The sequence below is a fragment of the Hyla sarda genome, chromosome 11 (genome assembly GCF_029499605.1).
Source record: "Hyla sarda isolate aHylSar1 chromosome 11, aHylSar1.hap1, whole genome shotgun sequence".
In the NCBI taxonomy this organism is placed as follows: Eukaryota; Metazoa; Chordata; class Amphibia; order Anura; family Hylidae; genus Hyla; species Hyla sarda.
In genome coordinates, this window is record NC_079199.1 from 9196457 (window position 1) to 9217717 (window position 21261).

Sequence of the window (21261 nt, forward strand, 5' to 3'; positions counted from 1 at the left end):
TCCTCCCTCATACAGAGAGATGTATAGATTGGGAACTATGGGAATAATTACAGATGACGGCAGCGAGTGAGAGTCTATGTGTCACTGCCGAGAGCTCGCTGCCACCTCCGCAGCATGTGGGCACGTATCTACATGGAGCTTATAAAGCCGATCTCTGCTTTATTACAAATACTTCTTCATTAACCAGTAAATGACTGGGCCCCACCAATAAGCAGAACATGAGGACCTGTGGAGGTCCCCACATTGTATAGATGAGATATGAGAAGCTGTTTGGTGGGTCCTCACATTGTATAGATGAGATATGAGGAACTGTTTGGTGGGTCCCCACATTATATAGATGAGATATGAGGGGCTGTTTGGTGGGTCCCCACATTATATAGATGAGATATGAGGAGCTGTTTGGTGGGTCCTCACATTATATAGATGAGATATGAGGAACTGTTTGGTGGGTCCTCACATTATATAGATGAGATATGAGAAGCTGTTTGGTGGGTCCTCACATTGTATAGATGAGATATGAGAAGCTGTTTGGTGGGTCCTCACATTGTATAGATGAGATAGGAGGGGCTGTTTGGTGGGTCCTCACATTGTATAGATGAGATATGAGGAACTGTTTGGTGGGTCCTCACATTGTATAGATGAGATATGAGGGGCTGTTTGGTGGGTCCCCACATTATATAGATGAGATATGAGGAGCTGTTTGGTGGGTCCTCACATTGTATAGATGAGATATGAGGGGCTGTTTGGTGGGTCCTCACATTATATAGATGAGATATGAGGGGCTGTTTGGAGGGTCCTCACATTATATAGATGAGATATGAGGAACTGTTTGGTGGGTCCTCACATTATATAGATGAGATATGAGGGGCTGTTTGGAGGGTCCTCACATTATATAGATGAGATATGAGGAACTGTTTGGTGGGTCCTCACATTGTAGAGATGAGATATGAGGGGCTGTTTGGTGGGTCCTCACATTATATAGATGAGATATGAGGGGCTGTTTGGAGGGTCCTCACATTATATAGATGAGATATGAGGAACTGTTTGGTGGGTCCTCACATTATATAGATGAGATATGAGGAACTGTTTGGTGGGTCCTCACATTGTAGAGATGAGATATGAGGGGCTGTTTGGTGGGTCCTCACATTATATAGATGAGATATTAGGAGCTGTTTGGTGGGTCCTCACATTGTAGAGATGAGATATGAGGGGCTGTTTGGTGGGTCCTCACATTGTATAGATGAGATATGAGGAGCTGTTTGGTGGGTCCTCACATTATATAGATGAGATATGAGGGGCTGTTTGGTGGGTCCTCACATTATATAGATGAGATATGAGGAACTGTTTGGTGGGTCCTCACATTATATAGATGAGATATGAGGAACTGTTTGGTGGGTCCTCACATTGTAGAGATGAGATATGAGGGGCTGTTTGGTGGGTCCTCACATTGTAGAGATGAGATATGAGGGGCTGTTTGGTGGGTCCTCACATTGTATAGATGAGATATGAGGGGCTGTTTGGTGGGTCCTCACATTATATAGATGAGATATGAGGAACTGTTTGGTGGGTCCTCACATTGTATAGATGAGATATGAGGGGCTGTTTGGTGGGTCCTCACATTGTATAGATGAGATATGAGGAGCTGTTTGGTGGGTCCTCACATTGTATAGATGAGATATGAGGAGCTGTTTGGTGGGTCCTCACATTATATAGATGAGATATGAGGGGCTGTTTGGTGGGTCCTCACATTATATAGATGAGATATGAGGAACTGTTTGGTGGGTCCTCACATTATATAGATGAGATATGAGGAGCTGTTTGGTGGGTCCTCACATTGTATAGATGAGATATGAGGAGTTGTTTGGTGGGTTCTTACATTGTATAGATGAGATATGAGGGGCTGTTTGGTGGGTCCTCACATTATATAGATGAGATATGAGGACCTGTGGAGGTCCCCACATTGTATAGATGAGATATGAAGAGCTGTTTGGTGGGTCCTCACATTGTATAGATGAGATATGAGGGGCTGTTTGGTGGGTCCTCACATTGTATAGATGAGATATGAGGAGCTGTTTGGTGGGTCCTCACATTATATAGATGAGATATGAGGGGCTGTTTGGTGGGTCCTCACATTATATAGATGAGATATGAGGAGCTGTTTGGTGGGTCCTCACATTGTATAGATGAGATATGAGGAGCTGTTTGGTGGGTCCTCACATTATATAGATGAGATATGAGGAGCTGTTTGGTGGGTCCTCACATTATATGATTGAGATATGAGGAGCTGTTTGGTGGGTCCTCACATTATATAGATGAGATATGAGGGGCTGTTTGGTGGGTCCTCACATTGTATAGATGAGATATGAGGAACTGTTTGGTGGGTCCTCACATTGTATAGATGAGATATGAGGGTCTGTTTGGTGGGTCCTCACATTGTAGAGATGAGATATGAGGGGCTGTTTGGTGGGTCCTCACATTATATGATTGAGATATGAGGAGCTGTTTGGTGGGTCCTCACATTGTAGAGATGAGATATGAGGAGCTGTTTGGTGGGTCCTCACATTGTATAGATGAGATATGAGGGGCTGTTTGGTGGGTCCTCACATTATATAGATGAGATATGAGGGGCTGTTTGGTGGGTCCTCACATTGTATAGATGAGATATGAGGGGCTGTTTGGTGGGTCCTCACATTATATGATTGAGATATGAGGGGCTGTTTGGTGGGTCCTCACATTATATAGATGGGATATGAGGAACTGTTTGGTGGGTCCTCACATTGTAGAGATGAGATATGAGGGGCTGTTTGGTGAGGCCTCACATTATATAGATGAGATATGAGGGGCTGTTTGGTGGGTCCTCACATTGTATAGATGAGATATGAGGGTCTGTTTGGTGGGTCCTCACATTATATAGATGAGATATGAGGAGTTGTTTGGTGGGTCCTCACATTGTATAGATGAGATATGAGGGGCTGTTTGGTGGGTCCTCACATTGTATAGATGAGATATGAGGGGCTGTTTGGTGGGTCCTCACATTATATAGATGGGATATGAGGAACTGTTTGGTGGGTCCTCACATTGTAGAGATGAGATATGAGGGGCTGTTTGGAGGGTCCTCACATTGTATAGATGAGATATGAGGGGCTGTTTGGTGGGTCCTCACATTGTAGAGATGAGATATGAGGGGCTGCTTGGTGGGTCCTCACATTATATAGATGAGATATGAGGGGCTGTTTGGTGGGTCCTCACATTGTATAGATGAGATATGAGGAACTGTTTGGTGGGTCCTCACATTGTATAGATGAGATATGAGGAGCTGTTTGGTGGGTCCTCACATTGTATAGATGAGATATGAGGGGCTGTTTGGTGGGTCCTCACATTGTATAGATGAGATAGGAGGGGCTGTTTGGTGGGTCCTCACATTATATAGATGAGATATGAGGGGCTGTTTGGTGGGTCCTCACATTGTATAGATGAGATATGAGGGGCTGTTTGGTGGGTCCTCACATTGTATAGATGAGATAGGAGGGGCTGTTTGGTGGGTCCTCACATTATATAGATGAGATATGAGGGGCTGTTTGGTGGGTCCCCACATTGTATAGATGAGATATGAGGGGCTGTTTGGTGGGTCCTCACATTGTATAGATGAGATAGGAGGGGCTGTTTGGTGGGTCCTCACATTGTATAGATGAGATATGAGGGGCTGTTTGGTGGGTCCTCACATTGTATAGATGAGATATGAGGGGCTGTTTGGTGGGTCCTCACATTGTATAGATGAGATATGAGGGGCTGTTTGGTGGGTCCTCACATTGTATAGATGAGATATGAGGGGCTGTTTGGTGGGTCCTCACATTGTATAGATGAGATATGAGGGGCTGTTTGGTGGGTCCTCACATTGTATAGATGAGATATGAGGGGCTGTTTGGTGGGTCCTCACATTGTATGAGACATGAGGATGTTTCTATTCATTGACAGCAAGCTGGGATCCTGAAATAGTTTTTCTATGTTTCGTTCATGATAATTTGCCATACTCCGCTCTTCTCTTCTTTGTGTGTCTCTGTATCTTTACATTTATGTAAATTTCAGCCATAAACATTACTATGCAGATTTATAGACTCCAGGCGCTGATGTAGTGCTGGCTCCCCGCGGTGTTCCGCCTTAAGCCTAGCCTGTTTATTTAGTAATGTCTTATTACGGGGTTGGGGGACTTTATAAGTGAGATCCACCACGGAGTCTATGGCAGGAGAATAAACGCATGTAAAGGACGGATGATCCCTCCATGGCTGTTATAGGCCTCGTCTGCGCAATTTTTATATCACACTGAGCTCTTAAACAAAGTCATATAGTGTGAATGAAGACGAATGAGATGATTCCTCAACACAAAAAAAACATGAGGGGCTTCATCCGAAAACCAAGAATCTTCAAGACATAAGTCATAACATTGTTATTCCCTTTGTGTATATTGGAACTAAACCAAAAAAGGGAGGAAAAAAGCAAATTGGACATAATGTCACCAAACTCCAAAAATGGTCTGGACAAAATTATTGGCACCCTTTCAAAATTATGGAAAAATAAGATTGTTTCAAGCATGTGATGTTCCTTTATACTCACCTGGGGCAAGTAACAGGTGGGGGCAATATAAAAATCAGACCTGAAAGCAGATAAAAAGGAGAGAAGTTCGCTTAGTATTTGCATTGTGTGTCTGTGTGTGCCACACTAAGCATGGACAACAGAAAGAGGAGGAGGGAACTCACTGAGGACTTGAGAACCAAAATTGTGGAAAAATATCAACAATCTCAAGGTTACAAGTCCATCTCCAGAGATCTAGATTTGCCTTTGTCCACAGTGCGCAACATTATCAAAAAGTTTGCAACCCATGGCACTGTAGATAATCTCCCTGGGTGCGGATGGAAGAGAAAAATTGATGAAAGGTGTCAGCGCAGTATAGTCCAGATGGTGGATAAGCAGCCCCAAACAAGTTCCATAGATATTCAAGCTGTCCTGTAGGCTGAGGGAGCATCAGTGTCAGCGCAAACTATCCGTCGACATTTAAATGAAATGCTATGGAGGAGATCCAGGAGGACCCCACTATGGAGGAGACCCAGGAGGACCCCACTATGGAGGAGATCCAGGAGGACCCCACTATGGAGGAGACCCAGGAGGACCCCACTATGGAGGAGACCCAGGAGGACCCCACTATGGAGGAGACCCAGGAGGACCCCACTATGGAGGAGACCCAGGAGGACCCCACTATGGAGGAGACCCAGGAGGACCCACTATGGAGGAGACCCAGGGGGACCCCACTGCTGACACAGAGACATAAAAAAACAAGACTACATTTTACCAAAATGAACTTGAGTAACCAAAATCCTTCTGGGAAACCGTCTTGTGGACAGATGAGACCAAGATAGAGCTTTTTGGTAAAGCCCATCATTCTACTGTTTACCGAAAACGGAATGAGGCCTACAAAGAAAAGAACACAGAACCTACAGTGACATATGGGGGAGGTCAGTGATGTTTTGGGTTGTTTTGCTGCCTCTTATTTACAATTGGTCACTAGGGTGACCACAAGAATCCATTTTTGCCATTCACTTACTATGTAAAACGTAACTTTTATTGCCAACGAATTTAAAAGATACCTAACACACAGTTCTCTTAGGAATTAGTAATTGAAAGGCAGCGGCTGTGCCGCACGCGGACTTGCGGTATTAAAGTGGTATAGCTGCAGTCTATATCTCACTTATTATTAGAGAACTGTGGCAGAATCAGAGACGCTTAACCCGTCCGACTTTCGCAACAGGCAGTGGCTTTGTCAAGGACTTGAGGGCAATACCATTGCTCATAGCAGCCGGGGACCAGCCGGTAATGGCCGACATCTGTGATCGCGCGGATGTCCGCCATTAACCTCTCAGATGCCGTGATCTGTACAGATCACGGCATCTGCGGCAATGCGCATAATAAAATAGATGATCAAATCGCCTGCAGCGCTGTCGCGACGATCCGATCATCTGTAATGGCGGCCAGAGGTTCCCTCACCTTGCACCGGCCGTCTCCCGGCGTCTCCTGCTCTGGTCTGAGATCGAGCAGACCAGAGCAGAAGATGACTGATAATACTGATCAGTGCAATGTCCTATACATAGCACTGAACAGTATTAGCAATTTGTCCAATTTGCTTTTTTTCCTCCCTTTTTTGGTTTAGTTCCAATACACACAAAGGGAATAAACATGTGTATAGCAAAACATGTGTTACTGCAATCCTTTCCTGTGAGAAATACTAAATTTTATAGAAAAATTTCAGGGGTGCCAACATTTACGGCCATGACTGTATGTGATCATATATATACACTGCTCAAAAAACTAAAGGGAACACATAAACACCACAATGTAACTCCAAGTCAATGACACTTGTGTGAAATCCCACAGTCCACTCAGGAAGAACACTGATTGACAATCAATTTCACATGGAACAGACAACAGGTGGAAATTATAGGCAATTAGCAAGACACCCCCAATAAAGGAGTGGTTCTGTAGGTGGTGACCACAGACCACTTCTCAGTTCCTATGCTTCATGGCTGATGTTTTGGTCACTTTTGAATGCTGGCGGTGCTTTCGCTCTAGTGGTAGCATGAGACGGAGTCTACAACCCACACAAGTGGCTCAGGTAGTGCAGCTCATCCAGGATGGCACATCAATGCGAGCTGCGGCAAGAAGGTTTGCTGTGTCTGTCAGCGTAGTGTCCAGAGCATGGAGGTGCTACCAGGAGACAGGCCAGTACATCAGGAGACGTGGAGGAGGCCATAGGAGGGCAGTAACCCAGCAGCAGGACCGCTACCTCCGCCTTTGTGCAAGGAGGAGCAGGAGGAGCACTGCCAGAGCCCTGCAAAATGACCTCCAGCTGGCCACAAATGTGCATGTGTCCACTCAAACAGTCAGAAACAGACTCCATGAGGGTGGTATGAGGGCCCGACATTACAGCCCAACACTGTGCAGGATGTTTGGCATTTTCCAGAGAACACCAAGATTGGCAAAATCGCCACTGGAGCCCTGTGGTCTTCACAGATGTAAGCAGGTTCACACTGAGCACATGTGACAGACGTGACAGAGTCTGGAGACGCCGTGGTGAACGTTCTGCTGCCTGCAACATCCTCCAGCATGACCGATTTGGCGGTGGGTCAATAATGGTGTGGGGTGGTGTTCCTTTGGGGGGCCGCACAGCCCTCCATGTGCTTGCCAGAGGTAGCCTGACTGCCATAAGGTACGAGATGAGATCCTCAGACCCCTTGTGAGACCATATGCTGGTGCGGTTGGGTTCCTCCTAATGCAAGAAAATGCTAGACCTCATGTGGCTGGAGTGTGTCAGCAGTTCCTACAAGAGGAAGGCATTGATGCTATGGACTGGCCGCCCATTCCCCAGACCTGAATCCGATTGAGCACATCTGGCATGCTGGCAGTTGTAGTTGTGCAACAGCTAGAGGCACACTGGTTAGAACAAGTTATTAAAGCTTTTTGGGTCAATAGACCAAGGTCCCTAGATCTGGACTACAATCAGTTACCTGAAGTGGCTACAGAGAGGTCTGGAGGACCTGACGCTGTAATACTGCATTTCTCCTGTGGGGGTGCTGTAGGGAAAATGAACAGTTGTTCCTAGATTGCCATAAAGACATCCTTTTTTTAAAGTGGTACACCTCTCCTATGTTCCCACTCGTATACAGCTCTGCTATATCCACACTCATATACAGCTCTGCTATATCCACACTCATATACAGCTCTGCTATATCCACACTCATATACAGCTCTGCTATATCCACACTCATATACAGCTCTGCTATATCCACACTCATATACAGCTCTGCTATATCCACACTCATATACAGCTCTGCTATATCCGCACTCATATACAGCTCTGCTATATCCACACTGATATACAGCTCTGCTATATCCACACTCATATACAGCTCTGCTATATCCACACTCATATACAGCTCTGCTATATCCACACTCATATACAGCTCTGCTATATCCGCACTCATATACAGCTCTGCTATATCCACACTCATATACAGCTCTGCTATATCCACACTCATATACAGCTCTGCTATATCCACACTCATATACAGCTCTGCTATATCCACACTCATATACAGCTCTGCTATATCCACACTCATATACAGCTCTGCTATATCCGCACTCATATACAGCTCTGCTATATCCGCACTCATATACAGCTCTGCTATATCCACACTCATATACAGCTCTGCTATATCCACACTCATATACAGCTCTGCTATATCCGCACTCATATACAGCTCTGCTATATCCACACTCATATACAGCTCTGCTATATCCGCACTCATATACAGCTCTGCTATATCCACACTCATATACAGCTCTGCTATATCCACACTCATATACAGCTCTGCTATATCCACACTCAAATGCAGCTCTGCTATATCCGCACTCATATACAGCCACGATCTGGGCAGCGGGACGCCGCAGTAACGGTCCCTGTTTACTATGTATGTTTATGGGGAAGCGTATTAACCTTGGGATGTGGCAGGATGGCGTTGCTGTTCCTCGGAGAGATTGCGGCTCCACAATTACGCACGTTTTTTTTTTTTTTTTGTCACGTCAGGCCCATAACCATTATCGGCTCCGGAACGACTGCGGGAGATGGATTTCACAAGGGTCATTAAGTTTTCCCATTTTATCAGCCGATCGATGCTACTAAATGCCTGAAAATAATTACGAGCGAGCGCAACTTATCTAATCCGTCGCCACCGCGCCATTCGCTGCGGGGATCCGATCATCTAACATGGTGGCCGGAGGTCCCCTTACCTGCTTCGGCCGTCATCCCAGGGTCTTCTGCTCTGGTCTGAAAATGTGAAAAATCCCCTCCCTCAATACAAATTTTAATGGCCCCTTTTTCCTATTTTATCCCAAAAAAGCGTAACATTTTTTAAAATAAATAAATAAACATATTTGGTATTGCCGCATGCGTACATCAAAATATAATGTTAATTATCCTGTATGATGAACGGCGTAAATGTAAAATAAAACAAAAAAAATGTCAAAAATTGTTGCTTTTTTGTCACATTTTATTCCAAAAAATAAAAAAATTATCAAAAGTGATTAAAAAGATAAACATAAGCAAAAAAGGTACCAATAAAAACTACAGATCTAGAAAAGCACATAACATGGGTGTCATTTTAATCGTATTGACCCACAGAATAAAGAACACGTCATTTTTACCGTAAAGTGTACAGCGTGAAAACGAAACCTTCCAAAATTTGATAAATTGCGGTTTTCTTTTCAATTTCCCCACAATAATATTTTTTTTTTTGGTTGCGCCGTAAACTTTATGGTAAAATGAGTGATGTCATTACAAAGTAAAATTGGCCACGCAAAAAACAAGCCCTCATACTCGTCTGTGGATGGAAATATAAGAGAGTTATGATTTTTAGAAGGCGAGGAGAAAGAAAACGAAAAAAACGAAAAAATAAAATTAGCCTGGTCCTTAAGGGGTTAAATCACGATGAAAAAAAGAAATAAATGTCCGCAAAATGTTCTATATCCCTTACAGCGACTGAATACATATTTGCATAATTATTCAACCTTCAGTGCAGTGTTTCCCTAACCAGTGTGCCTCCAGCTGTTGCACAACTACAACTCCCAGCATGCCCGGACAGCCTTTGGCTGTCCGGGCATGCTGGGAATTGTAGTTTTGCAACAGCTGGAGGCACACTGGCTAGCAAACACTAGGCTCTAGGATGGTTTTGCCCAGCCAGCGAGCCTCCAGCTGTTGCAAAATGAAATCTCCCATTGTGTCCCGACAGCGTAAAATGTTCAAGGCATGCTGGGAGTTGTAGTTTTGCGCCAGCTGGAGAACTACAGGTTGCAGAATGCTGCTCTAGGTAGTAGCATCTGGTTGGATGGGTAGGTTGGTGTAAATGCGCCTTATTTTCGACTTCCTATATGACCTGATAGTTTATTTACTTGGTTCTTTGGCTCTTTATTTTTATGCTTTGTCTGTTTTTATTGTCAATTTTATGTGACCTGACCTGGAAAATTGTCTCAACCTTTCATTATGTGTCTATTGTGTTCACTCCGGCTCCATTAAAGGTCTGACCTTTATAGAAGGACTGTAAATGTCTCACTTACCGGGAGCGGGATGGATGGTGCGTTCTCCCAGGATGACGTGTAAATGTTATATCGTGTATTATACTCCAGAGCTGTACTCACTATTCTGCTGGTGAGGTCACTGTGTACATACATTACATTACTTATCCTGTACTGATCCTGAGTTATATCCTGTATTATACTCCAGAGCTGTACTCACTATTCTGCTGGTGAGGTCACTGTGTACATACATTACATTACTTATCCTGTACTGATCCTGAGTAATATCATGTATTATACTCCAGAGCTGTACTCACTATTCTGCTGGTGAGGTCACTGTGTACATACATTACATTACTTATCCTGTACTGATCCTGAGTTATATCATGTATTATACTCCAGAGCTGTACTCACTATTCTGCTGGTGAAGTCACTGTGTACATACATTACTTATCCTGTACTGATCCTGAGTTATATCCTGTATTATACTCCATAGCTGCACTCACTATTCTGCTGGTGAGGTCACTGTGTACATACATTACATTACTTATCCTGTACTGATCCTGAGTTATATCATGTATTATACTCCAGAGCTGTACTCACTATTCTGCTGGTGAGGTCACTGTGTACATACATTACATTACTTATCCTGTACTGATCCTGAGTTATATCATGTATTATACTCCAGAGCTGTACTCACTATTCTGCTGGTGAGGTCACTGTGTACATACATTACATTACTTATCCTGTACTGATCCTGAGTTATATCCTGTATTATTGTTACGCCGAGCGCTCCGGGTTCCCGCTCCTCCCCGGAGCGCTCGCTTCACCTCCTCCGCTGCAGCGCTCCGGTCACGTCCTCTGACCCGGGGCGCTGCGATCCTGCTGCTAGCCGGGATGCGATTCGCGATGCGGGTAGCGCCCGCTCGCGATGCGCACCCCGGCTCTCCTACCTGACTCGCTCCCCGTCTGTTCTGTCCCGGCGCGCGCGGCCCCGCTCCCTAGGGCGCGCGCGCGCCGGGTCTCTGCGATTTAAAGGGCCACTGCGCCGCTGATTGGCGCAGTGGTTCCAATTAGAGTTATCACCTGTGCACTCCCTATATTACCTCACTTCCCTTGCACTCCCTTGCCGGATCTTGTTGCCTTAGTGCCAGTGAAAGCGTTCCTTGTGTGTCCCTTGCCAGTGTTTCCAGACCTTCTGCCGTTGCCCTTGACTACGATCCTTGCTGCCTGCCCCGACCTTCTGCTACGTCCGACCTTGCTTCTGCCTACTCCCTTGTACCGCGCCTATCTTCAGCAGCCAGAGAGGTGAGCCGTTGCTAGTGGATACGACCTGGTCACTACCGCCGCAGCAAGACCATCCCGCTTTGCGGCGGGCTCTGGTGAAAACCAGTAGTGGCTTAGAACCGGTCCACTAGCACGGTCCACGCCAATCCCTCTCTGGCACAGAGGGTCCACTACCTGCCAGCCGGCATCGTGACAGTAGATCCGGCCATGGATCCCGCTGAAGTTCCTCTGCCAGTTGTCGCTGACCTCACCACGGTGGTCGCCCAGCAGTCACAACAGATTGCGCAACAAGGCCAACAGCTGTCTCAACTGACCGTTTTGCTACAACAGTTGCTACCACAGCTTCAGCAGTCATCTCCTCCGCCAGCTCCTGCACCTCCTCCGCAGCGAGTGGCCGCTCCTGGGATACGCTTATCCTTGCCGGATAAGTTTGATGGGGACTCTAAGTTTTGCCGTGGCTTCCTTTCCCAATGTTCCCTGCATCTGGAGATGATGTCGGACCTGTTTCCCACTGAAAGGTCTAAGGTGGCTTTCGTAGTCAGTCTTCTGTCCGGAAAAGCCCTGTCATGGGCCACACCGCTCTGGGACCGCAATGACCCCGTCACTGCCTCTGTACACTCCTTCTTCTCGGAAATCCGAAGTGTCTTTGAGGAACCTGCCCGAGCCTCTTCTGCTGAGACTGCCCTGTTGAACCTGGTCCAGGGTAATTCTTCCGTTGGCGAGTATGCCGTACAATTCCGTACACTTGCTTCAGAATTGTCCTGGAATAATGAGGCCCTCTGCGCGACCTTCAAAAAAGGCCTATCCAGCAACATTAAAGATGTTCTGGCCGCACGAGAAATTCCTGCTAATCTACATGAACTTATTCACCTAGCCACTCGCATTGACATGCGTTTTTCTGAAAGGCGTCAGGAACTCCGCCAAGATATGGACTCTGTTCGCACGAGGCGTTTCGTCTCCTCGGCTCCTCTCTCCTCTGGTCCCCTGCAATCTGTTCCTGTGCCTCCCGCCGTGGAGGCTATGCAGGTCGACCGGTCTCGCCTGACACCTCAAGAGAGGACACGACGCCGTATGGAGAACCTCTGCCTGTACTGTGCTAGTACCGAACACTTCCTGAGGGATTGTCCTATCCGTCCTCCCCGCCTGGAAAGACGTACGCTGACTCCGCACAAAGGTGAGACAGTCCTTGATGTCTACTCTGCTTCTCCACGTCTTACTGTGCCTGTGCGGATGTCTGCTTCTGCCTTCTCCTTCTCTACAGTGGCCTTCTTGGACTCTGGTTCTGCAGGAAATTTTATTTTGGCCTCTCTCGTCAACAGGTTCAACATCCCAGTGACCAGTCTCGCCAGACCCCTCTACATCAATTGTGTAAATAATGAAAGATTGGACTGTACCATACGTTTCCGCACGGAGCCCCTTCTTATGAGCATCGGATCTCATCATGAGAGGATTGAACTTTTGGTCCTCCCCAATTGCACCTCGGAGATTCTCCTTGGACTTCCCTGGCTTCAACTTCATTCCCCAACCCTGGATTGGTCCACTGGGGAGATCAAGAGTTGGGGGTCCTCTTGTTCCAAGAACTGTCTAAAACCGGTTCCCAGTAACCCTTGCCGTAACTCTGTGGTTCCTCCAGTAACCGGTCTCCCTAAGGCCTATATGGACTTCGCGGATGTTTTCTGCAAAAAACAAGCTGAGACTCTACCTCCTCACAGGCCTTATGATTGCCCTATCGACCTCCTCCCGGGTACTACTCCACCCCGGGGCAGAATTTATCCTCTCTCTGCCCCAGAGACTCTTGCCATGTCCGAATACGTCCAGGAGAATCTAAAAAGGGGCTTTATCCGTAAATCCTCCTCTCCTGCCGGAGCCGGATTTTTCTTTGTCTCCAAAAAAGATGGCTCCCTACGTCCTTGCATTGACTACCGCGGTCTTAATAAAATCACGGTTAAGAACCGCTACCCCTTACCCCTCATCTCTGAACTCTTTGATCGCCTCCAAGGTGCCCACATCTTCACTAAATTGGACTTAAGAGGCGCCTATAACCTCATCCGCATCAGAGAGGGGGACGAGTGGAAAACGGCATTTAACACCAGAGATGGACACTTTGAGTATCTGGTCATGCCCTTTGGACTGTGCAATGCCCCTGCCGTCTTCCAAGACTTTGTCAATGAAATTTTTCGTGATTTATTATACTCCTGTGTTGTGGTATATCTGGACGATATCCTAATTTTTTCTGCCAATCTAGAGGAACACCGCCGGCATGTCCGTATGGTTCTTCAGAGACTTCGTGACAACCAACTCTATGCCAAAATTGAGAAATGTCTGTTTGAATGCCAATCTCTTCCTTTTCTAGGATATTTGGTCTCTGGCCAGGGACTACAGATGGATCCAGACAAACTCTCTGCCGTCTTAAATTGGCCACGCCCCTCCGGACTCCGTGCTATCCAACGCTTTTTGGGGTTCGCCAATTATTACAGGCAATTTATTCCACATTTTTCTACCATTGTGGCTCCTATCGTGGCTTTAACCAAGAAAAATGCTGATCCCAAGTCCTGGCCTCCTCAAGCAGAAGACTCCTTTAAACAACTCAAGTCTGCCTTTTCTTCGGCTCCCGTGCTCTCCAGACCTGACCCTTCCAAACCCTTCCTATTGGAGGTTGATGCCTCCTCAGTAGGAGCTGGAGCTGTTCTTCTACAAAAAAATCCTTCCGGGCATGCTGTCACTTGTGGTTTTTTCTCTAGGACCTTCTCTCCAGCGGAGAGGAACTACTCCATCGGGGATCGAGAGCTTCTAGCCATTAAATTAGCACTTGAGGAATGGAGGCATCTGCTGGAGGGATCAAGATTTCCTGTTATTATCTACACCGACCACAAGAACCTCTCCTACCTCCAGTCTGCCCAACGGCTGAATCCTCGCCAGGCCCGGTGGTCTCTGTTCTTTGCCCGATTTAATTTTGAGATTCACTTTCGTCCTGCCGATAAGAACATTAGAGCCGATGCTCTCTCTCGTTCCTCGGATGCCTCAGAAGTTGATCTCCCTCCGCAACACATCATTCCACCTGACTGCCTGATCTCCACTTCTCCTGCCTCCATCAGACAGACCCCTCCAGGAAAGACCTTTGTTTCTCCACGCCAACGCCTCGGAATCCTCAAATGGGGTCACTCCTCCCATCTCGCAGGTCATGCGGGCATCAAGAAATCTGTGCAACTCATCTCCCGCTTCTATTGGTGGCCGACTCTGGAGACGGATGTTGGGGACTTTGTGCGAGCCTGCACTATCTGTGCCCGGGATAAGACTCCTCGCCAGAAGCCCGCTGGTTTTCTTCATCCTCTGCCTGTCCCCGAACAGCCTTGGTCTCTGATTGGTATGGATTTTATTACTGATTTACCCCCTTCCCGTGGCAACACCGTTATTTGGGTGGTCGTTGATCGATTCTCCAAAATGGCACATTTCATTCCTCTTCCTGGTCTTCCTTCTGCGCCTCAGTTGGCTAAACAATTTTTTGTACACATTTTTCGTCTTCACGGGTTGCCTACGCAGATTGTCTCGGATAGAGGGGTCCAATTCGTGTCTAAATTCTGGAGAGCTCTCTGTAAACAACTCAAGATTAAATTAAATTTTTCCTCTGCATATCATCCCCAGTCCAATGGACAAGTAGAAAGAATTAACCAGATCCTGGGTGATTATTTGCGACATTTTGTTTCCTCCCGCCAGGATGACTGGGCAGATCTCCTTCCATGGGCCGAATTCTCGTATAACTTCAGGGTCTCTGAATCTTCCTCCAAATCCCCATTTTTCGTGGTGTACGGCCGTCACCCTCTTCCCCCCCTCCCTACCCCCTTGCCCTCTGGTCTGCCCGCTGTGGATGAAATTTCTCGTGACCTTTCCATTATATGGAGAGAGACCCAAAATTCTCTCTTACAGGCTTCTTCACGCATGAAGAGGTTCGCGGATAAGAAAAGAAGAGCTCCCCCCGTTTTTTCCCCTGGAGACAAGGTATGGCTCTCCGCTAAATATGTCCGCTTCCGTGTCCCTAGCTACAAGTTGGGACCACGCTATCTTGGTCCTTTCAAAATTCTGTGTCAAATTAATCCTGTCTCTTATAAACTTCTTCTTCCTCCTTCTCTTCGTATCCCTAATGCCTTTCACGTCTCTCTTCTCAAACCACTCATTCTCAACCGTTTTTCTCCCAAATCTGTTCCTCCCACTCCTGTTTCCGGCTCCTCGGACGTCTTCTCGGTCAAGGAGATTTTGGCTGCCAAAAAGGTCAGAGGAAAAAATTTTTTTTTAGTAGACTGGGAGGGTTGTGGTCCTGAAGAGAGATCCTGGGAACCTGAGGACAACATCCTTGACAAAAGTCTGCTCCTCAGGTTCTCAGGCTCCAAGAAGAGGGGGAGACCCAAGGGGGGGGGTACTGTTACGCCGAGCGCTCCGGGTTCCCGCTCCTCCCCGGAGCGCTCGCTTCACCTCCTCCGCTGCAGCGCTCCGGTCACGTCCTCTGACCCGGGGCGCTGCGATCCTGCTGCTAGCCGGGATGCGATTCGCGATGCGGGTAGCGCCCGCTCGCGATGCGCACCCCGGCTCTCCTACCTGACTCGCTCCCCGTCTGTTCTGTCCCGGCGCGCGCGGCCCCGCTCCCTAGGGCGCGCGCGCGCCGGGTCTCTGCGATTTAAAGGGCCACTGCGCCGCTGATTGGCGCAGTGGTTCCAATTAGAGTTATCACCTGTGCACTCCCTATATTACCTCACTTCCCTTGCACTCCCTTGCCGGATCTTGTTGCCTTAGTGCCAGTGAAAGCGTTCCTTGTGTGTCCCTTGCCAGTGTTTCCAGACCTTCTGCCGTTGCCCTTGACTACGATCCTTGCTGCCTGCCCCGACCTTCTGCTACGTCCGACCTTGCTTCTGCCTACTCCCTTGTACCGCGCCTATCTTCAGCAGCCAGAGAGGTGAGCCGTTGCTAGTGGATACGACCTGGTCACTACCGCCGCAGCAAGACCATCCCGCTTTGCGGCGGGCTCTGGTGAAAACCAGTAGTGGCTTAGAACCGGTCCACTAGCACGGTCCACGCCAATCCCTCTCTGGCACAGAGGGTCCACTACCTGCCAGCCGGCATCGTGACAATTATACTCCAGAGCTGTATTCACTATTCTGCTGGTGAGGTCACTGTGTACATACATTACATTACTTATCCTGTACTGATCCTGAGTTATATCCTGTATTATACTCCAGAGCTGCACTCACTATTCTGCTGGTGAGGTCACTGTGTACATACATTACATTACTTATCCTGTACTGATCCTGAGTTATATCCTGTATTATACTCCAGAGCTGCACTCACTATTCTGCTGGTGAGGTCACTGTGTACATACATTACATTACTTATCCTGTTCTGATCCTGAGTTATATCCTGTATTATACTCCAGAGCTGTACTCACTATTCTGCTGGTGAGGTCACTGTGTACATACATTACATTACTTATCCTGTACTGATCCTGAGTTATATCCTTTATTATACTCCAGAGCTGTACTCACTATTCTGCTGGTGAGGTCACTGTGTACATACATTACATTACTTATCCTGTACTGATCCTGAGTTATATCCTTTATTATACTCCAGAGCTGTACTCACTATTCTGCTGGTGAGGTCACTGTGTACATACATTACATTACTTATCCTATACTGATCCTGAGTTATATCCTGTATTATACTCCAGAGCTGTACTCACTATTCTGCTGGTGAGGTCACTGTGTACATACATTACTTATCCTGTACTGATCCTGAGTTATATCCTGTATTATACTCCAGAGCTGTACTCACTATTCTGCTGGTGAGATCACTGTGTACATACATTACATTACTGATCCTGTACTGATTCTGAGTTATATATCCTGTATTATACTCCAGAGCTGTACTCACTATTCTGCTGGTGAGGTCACTGTGTACATACATTACATTACTTATCCTGTACTGATCCTGAGTTATATCCTGTATTATACTCCAGAGCTGTACTCACTATTCTGCTGGTGAGGTCACTGTGTACATACATTACTTATCCTGTACTGATCCTGAGTTATATCCTGTATTATACTCCAGAGCTGTACTCACTATTCTCCTGGTGAGGTCACTGTGTACATACATTACATTACTTATCCTGTACTGATCCTGAGTTATATCCTGTATTATACTCCAGAGCTGTACTCACTGTTCTGCTGGTGGGGTCATGTGATCATCTCTATCTGAGTACAGGGATAACTTCCCTTCATCATCTCATCCACAGGAGACAAGAAACTATATGCGTAAAGCACCGATAACACTGATCAGTGCTATGCTATGGCGTAGAATTGCACAGTACAAGCAATGGAAAGATTGCTTAAAAAAGTTCCCTATTTAGAGCGAAAAAAAAACAATAAAAATAATGTTCTTAAAAATATAAATAAAGTGAAATCATGAAAACAAAAATATACATAAATATGTGGTATCGCCTCATGCGGAAATATTCAAACTAATAATTTTTAACATTAATGAAACCGCATGGCGAACGGCTTCAACGTAAAAATAACAAAAGCCAGAATTGCCAATGTTTAGTCACTTCATATATTCGAAAAAACTTTCAAAACATCAAAACAAAAATGGTACCAATAAAAACGATGGATCCTGGTGCAAAAATATTCCACATATAGAATAATAAAAACGTTGTAATGGTCAGAATACGACAATTTTAAGTATAACTAATTAAAAAAAAATAAAAAAATTAAAAATTAATAAATATATATATATATATATAAAAATAACAAAAATAAAAACATATATAAATTGCGTATCATTTAAATCGTATTGATCCACGGAATAAAAATAAGAAGGCATTTTCACCAAAAAGTGTAAAAACGGAAGCCCCCAAACGTTGCACTTTTTTTATGAATTTCACACCCCAAATAATTTTTATTTTGCCTTTGTCGTAGATTTTGTGGTAAAATGAGCGATGTCATTATTAAAGTAAAAATGGTGGCACACAAAAAACGAGCCCTCCTGTGGGGTCTGTAGGTGAAGAGTTAAAATAGTTAGGACTATTAGGCTTCAAAATCACGCGGAAAAATTGCAGAATAAGAAGTTCGTCCAGCACTCGGGATATGCAGATAAAATCAACGCTTTCTTTATTGAAAATCTTCGGACAGGAATCACAACGGAGATATTGTCTGACGCGTTTCGCACCTGAGTGCTTCATCGTGTACTACACCGAAAAATTCAGCTGGTAATTTCGCAAAATTTAAAGCACACTGTCCGTGTTTAATGGGGATCCCGCTGTCTTATTCACACGGCAGAATTTCCGCTGGAGAAATTACGCATTCCCGGAAAAACAGAACACCTGTTTCATTTTTGTCGAATTCCGCGGCGGAATTTAGGGTTTTCATCACGCAGAAATTCCGGCGAAAATTCTCCAAATCTGAAGAAAAATGGTGGCGTTGTCGAATTTCTGCCGTGTAAACATAGCCTTAGGAGGCGAGGAGGGGGGGGGGGGGGGGAAACAACAGAAATGCAAAAATTAAAATTGGCATCATTAAAGGGTTAATGGTTTTTTAACGTGAGATGCAACTAAATTAATACAGTTGTTTCCCAACCAGGGTGCCTTCAGCTGTTGCAAAAACTACAACTCCCAGCATGCCCGGACAGCCTTCGGCTGTCCGGGCATGCTGGGAGTTGTAGTTTTGCAACAAATTGCAATAAGGTTTTTGGCAGCGGTTTCTCCCGTATGATGGAGAGGAGGGGGCGGGTGCTGATGTTGCTCAGCATCCTTTCGCCCCGCCCCTTGATTTGATTGACACGAGAAGAACCAATGACCCAGCCCGAGCAGGAGGCTGATGCTGCTGAGCATCCTTTAGCCCCGCCTCACATCCCGCTCTAACCAATGAGTGCGCAGCGCAGGCAGGCGGCCCGCCAATAGCGTGTGAGCTCGGGGGTGTCCTCCCCGCTTCGGCTGCTTCTCCCCGCAGTGTCGCTGCAGCAGCAGCACGGGGCGGGTAAAGTACCCTATGGAAGAGATGGAGGAAGAGCTGAAGTGTCCCGTGTGCGGCTCCTTTTACCGGGAGCCCATCATCCTGCCATGTTCCCACAGCCTGTGCCTCTCCTGTGCCCGCAACATCCTGGTGCAGACGCCCGACTCGGAGTCCCCGCAGAGCCGCCGGGCGTCCGGGCTGTCCGACTACGACTACCTGGACCTGGATAAGATGAGCCTGTACAGCGAGGCGGACAGCGGCTACGGCTCGTACGGAGGCTTCGCCAGCGCCCCCACCACCCCCTGCCAGAAATCCCCCAACGGAGTGCGGGTGTTCCCGCCGAGCATGCCCGCTCCGCACCTGCCGCACCACCACTCCTCCGGGGCGCTGCTGCCTCCCCCGCCCGCCCGCAACCAGTGCCTGACCTGCCCGCAGTGCCACCGCTCCCTGCTGCTGGACGACCGGGGGCTCCGCGGCTTCGCCAAGAACCGGGTGCTGGAGGGGGTGATCGAGCGCTACCAGCAGAGCAAGGCGGCCGCCCTGAGGTGTCAGCTGTGCGAGAAGAACCCCAAGGAGGCCACGGTGATGTGCGAGCAGTGCGACGTCTTCTACTGCGAGCCCTGCCGCCTGCGGTGCCACCCGCCCCGGGGACCCCTGGCCAAGCACCGCCTGCTGCCCCCCGCACAGGGCAGGGTGAGCCGCCGCCTGAGCCCCCGCAAGATCTCAACCTGCACCGACCACGAGCTGGAGAACCACAGCATGTACTGCGTCCAGTGCAAGATGCCCGTGTGCTACCAGTGCCTGGAGGAGGGCAAGCACAGCAGCCATGAGGTCAAGGCCCTGGGGGCCATGTGGAAGCTGCACAAGGTGAGGGGCAAGGGGGGTACTGAGGGTGGAGGGGCTGCTGTGGGGGTGCAGAGGGTGGAGGGGCTGCTGTGGGGGTACAGAGGGTGGAGGGGCTGCTGTGGGGGTACTGAGGGTGGGGGGGCTGCTGTGGGGGTACTGAGGGTGGGGGGGCTGCTGTGGGGGTACAGAGGGTGGAGGGGCTGCTGTGGGGGTACAGAGGGTGGAGGGGCTGCTGTGGGGGTACTGAGGGTGGAGGGGCTCATGTGGGGGTACTGAGGGTGGAGGGGCTGCTGTGGGGGTACAGAGGGTGGAGGGGCTGCTGTGGGGGTACTGAGGGTGGGGGGGCTGCTGTGGGGGTACAGAGGGTGGAGGGGCTGCTGTGGGGGTACAGAGGGTGGAGGGGCTGCTGTGGGGGTACTGAGGGTGGAGGGGCTCATGTGGGGGTACTGAGGGTGGAGGGGCTGCTGTGGGGGTACAGAGGGTGGAGGGGCTGCTGTGGGGGTACTGAGGGTGGAGGGGCTGCTGTGGGGGTACAGAGGGTGGAGGGGCTGCTGTGGGGGTACTGAGGGTGGAGGGACTCCTGTGGGGGTACTGAGGGTGGAGGGGCTGCTGTGGGGGTACAGAGGGTGGAGGGGCTGCTGTGGGGGTGCAGAGGGTGGAGGGGCTGCTGTGGGGGGTACTGAGGGTGGAGGGGCTGCTGTGGGGGTACTGAGGGTGGAGGGCGCTGCTGTGGGGGTACTGAGGGTGGAGGGGCTGCTGTGGGGGTACTGAGGGTGGAGGGCGCTGCTGTGGGGGTACTGAGGGTGGAGGGGCTGCTGTGGGGGTACTGAGGGTGGAGGGGCTGCTGAGGGGGAACTGAGGGTGGAGGGGCTGCTGTGGGGGTACTGAGGGTGGAGGGGCTGCTGTGGGGGTACTGAGGGTGGAGGGGCTGCTGTGGGGGTACTGAGGGTGGAGGGGCTGCTGTGGGGGTACTGAGGGTGGAGGGACTCCTGTGGGGGTACTGAGGGTGGAGGGGCTGCTG

At 48.2% G+C, this 21261-nt stretch overlaps 1 protein-coding gene across 13 annotated transcripts in view; it reads left to right on the forward strand.

Moving 5' to 3' along the window:
- Positions 1-19389: 19389 nt before the first annotated feature.
- Positions 19390-21261, forward strand: part of TRIM9 (tripartite motif containing 9) — a 94787-nt gene continuing 92915 nt past the window's right edge. For 4 of the 13 annotated variants that reach the window (XM_056547378.1, XM_056547380.1, XM_056547381.1 and 1 more), the window contains exon 1: positions 19390-20261. In XM_056547378.1, coding sequence (XP_056403353.1) covers positions 19431-20261 — 831 coding nt within the window. In that variant the 5' untranslated portion in view covers positions 19390-19430. The remainder of the gene's footprint in view (positions 20262-21261) is intronic. The other 9 variants (XM_056547384.1, XM_056547385.1, XM_056547389.1 and 6 more) reach the window with 4 other exon arrangements.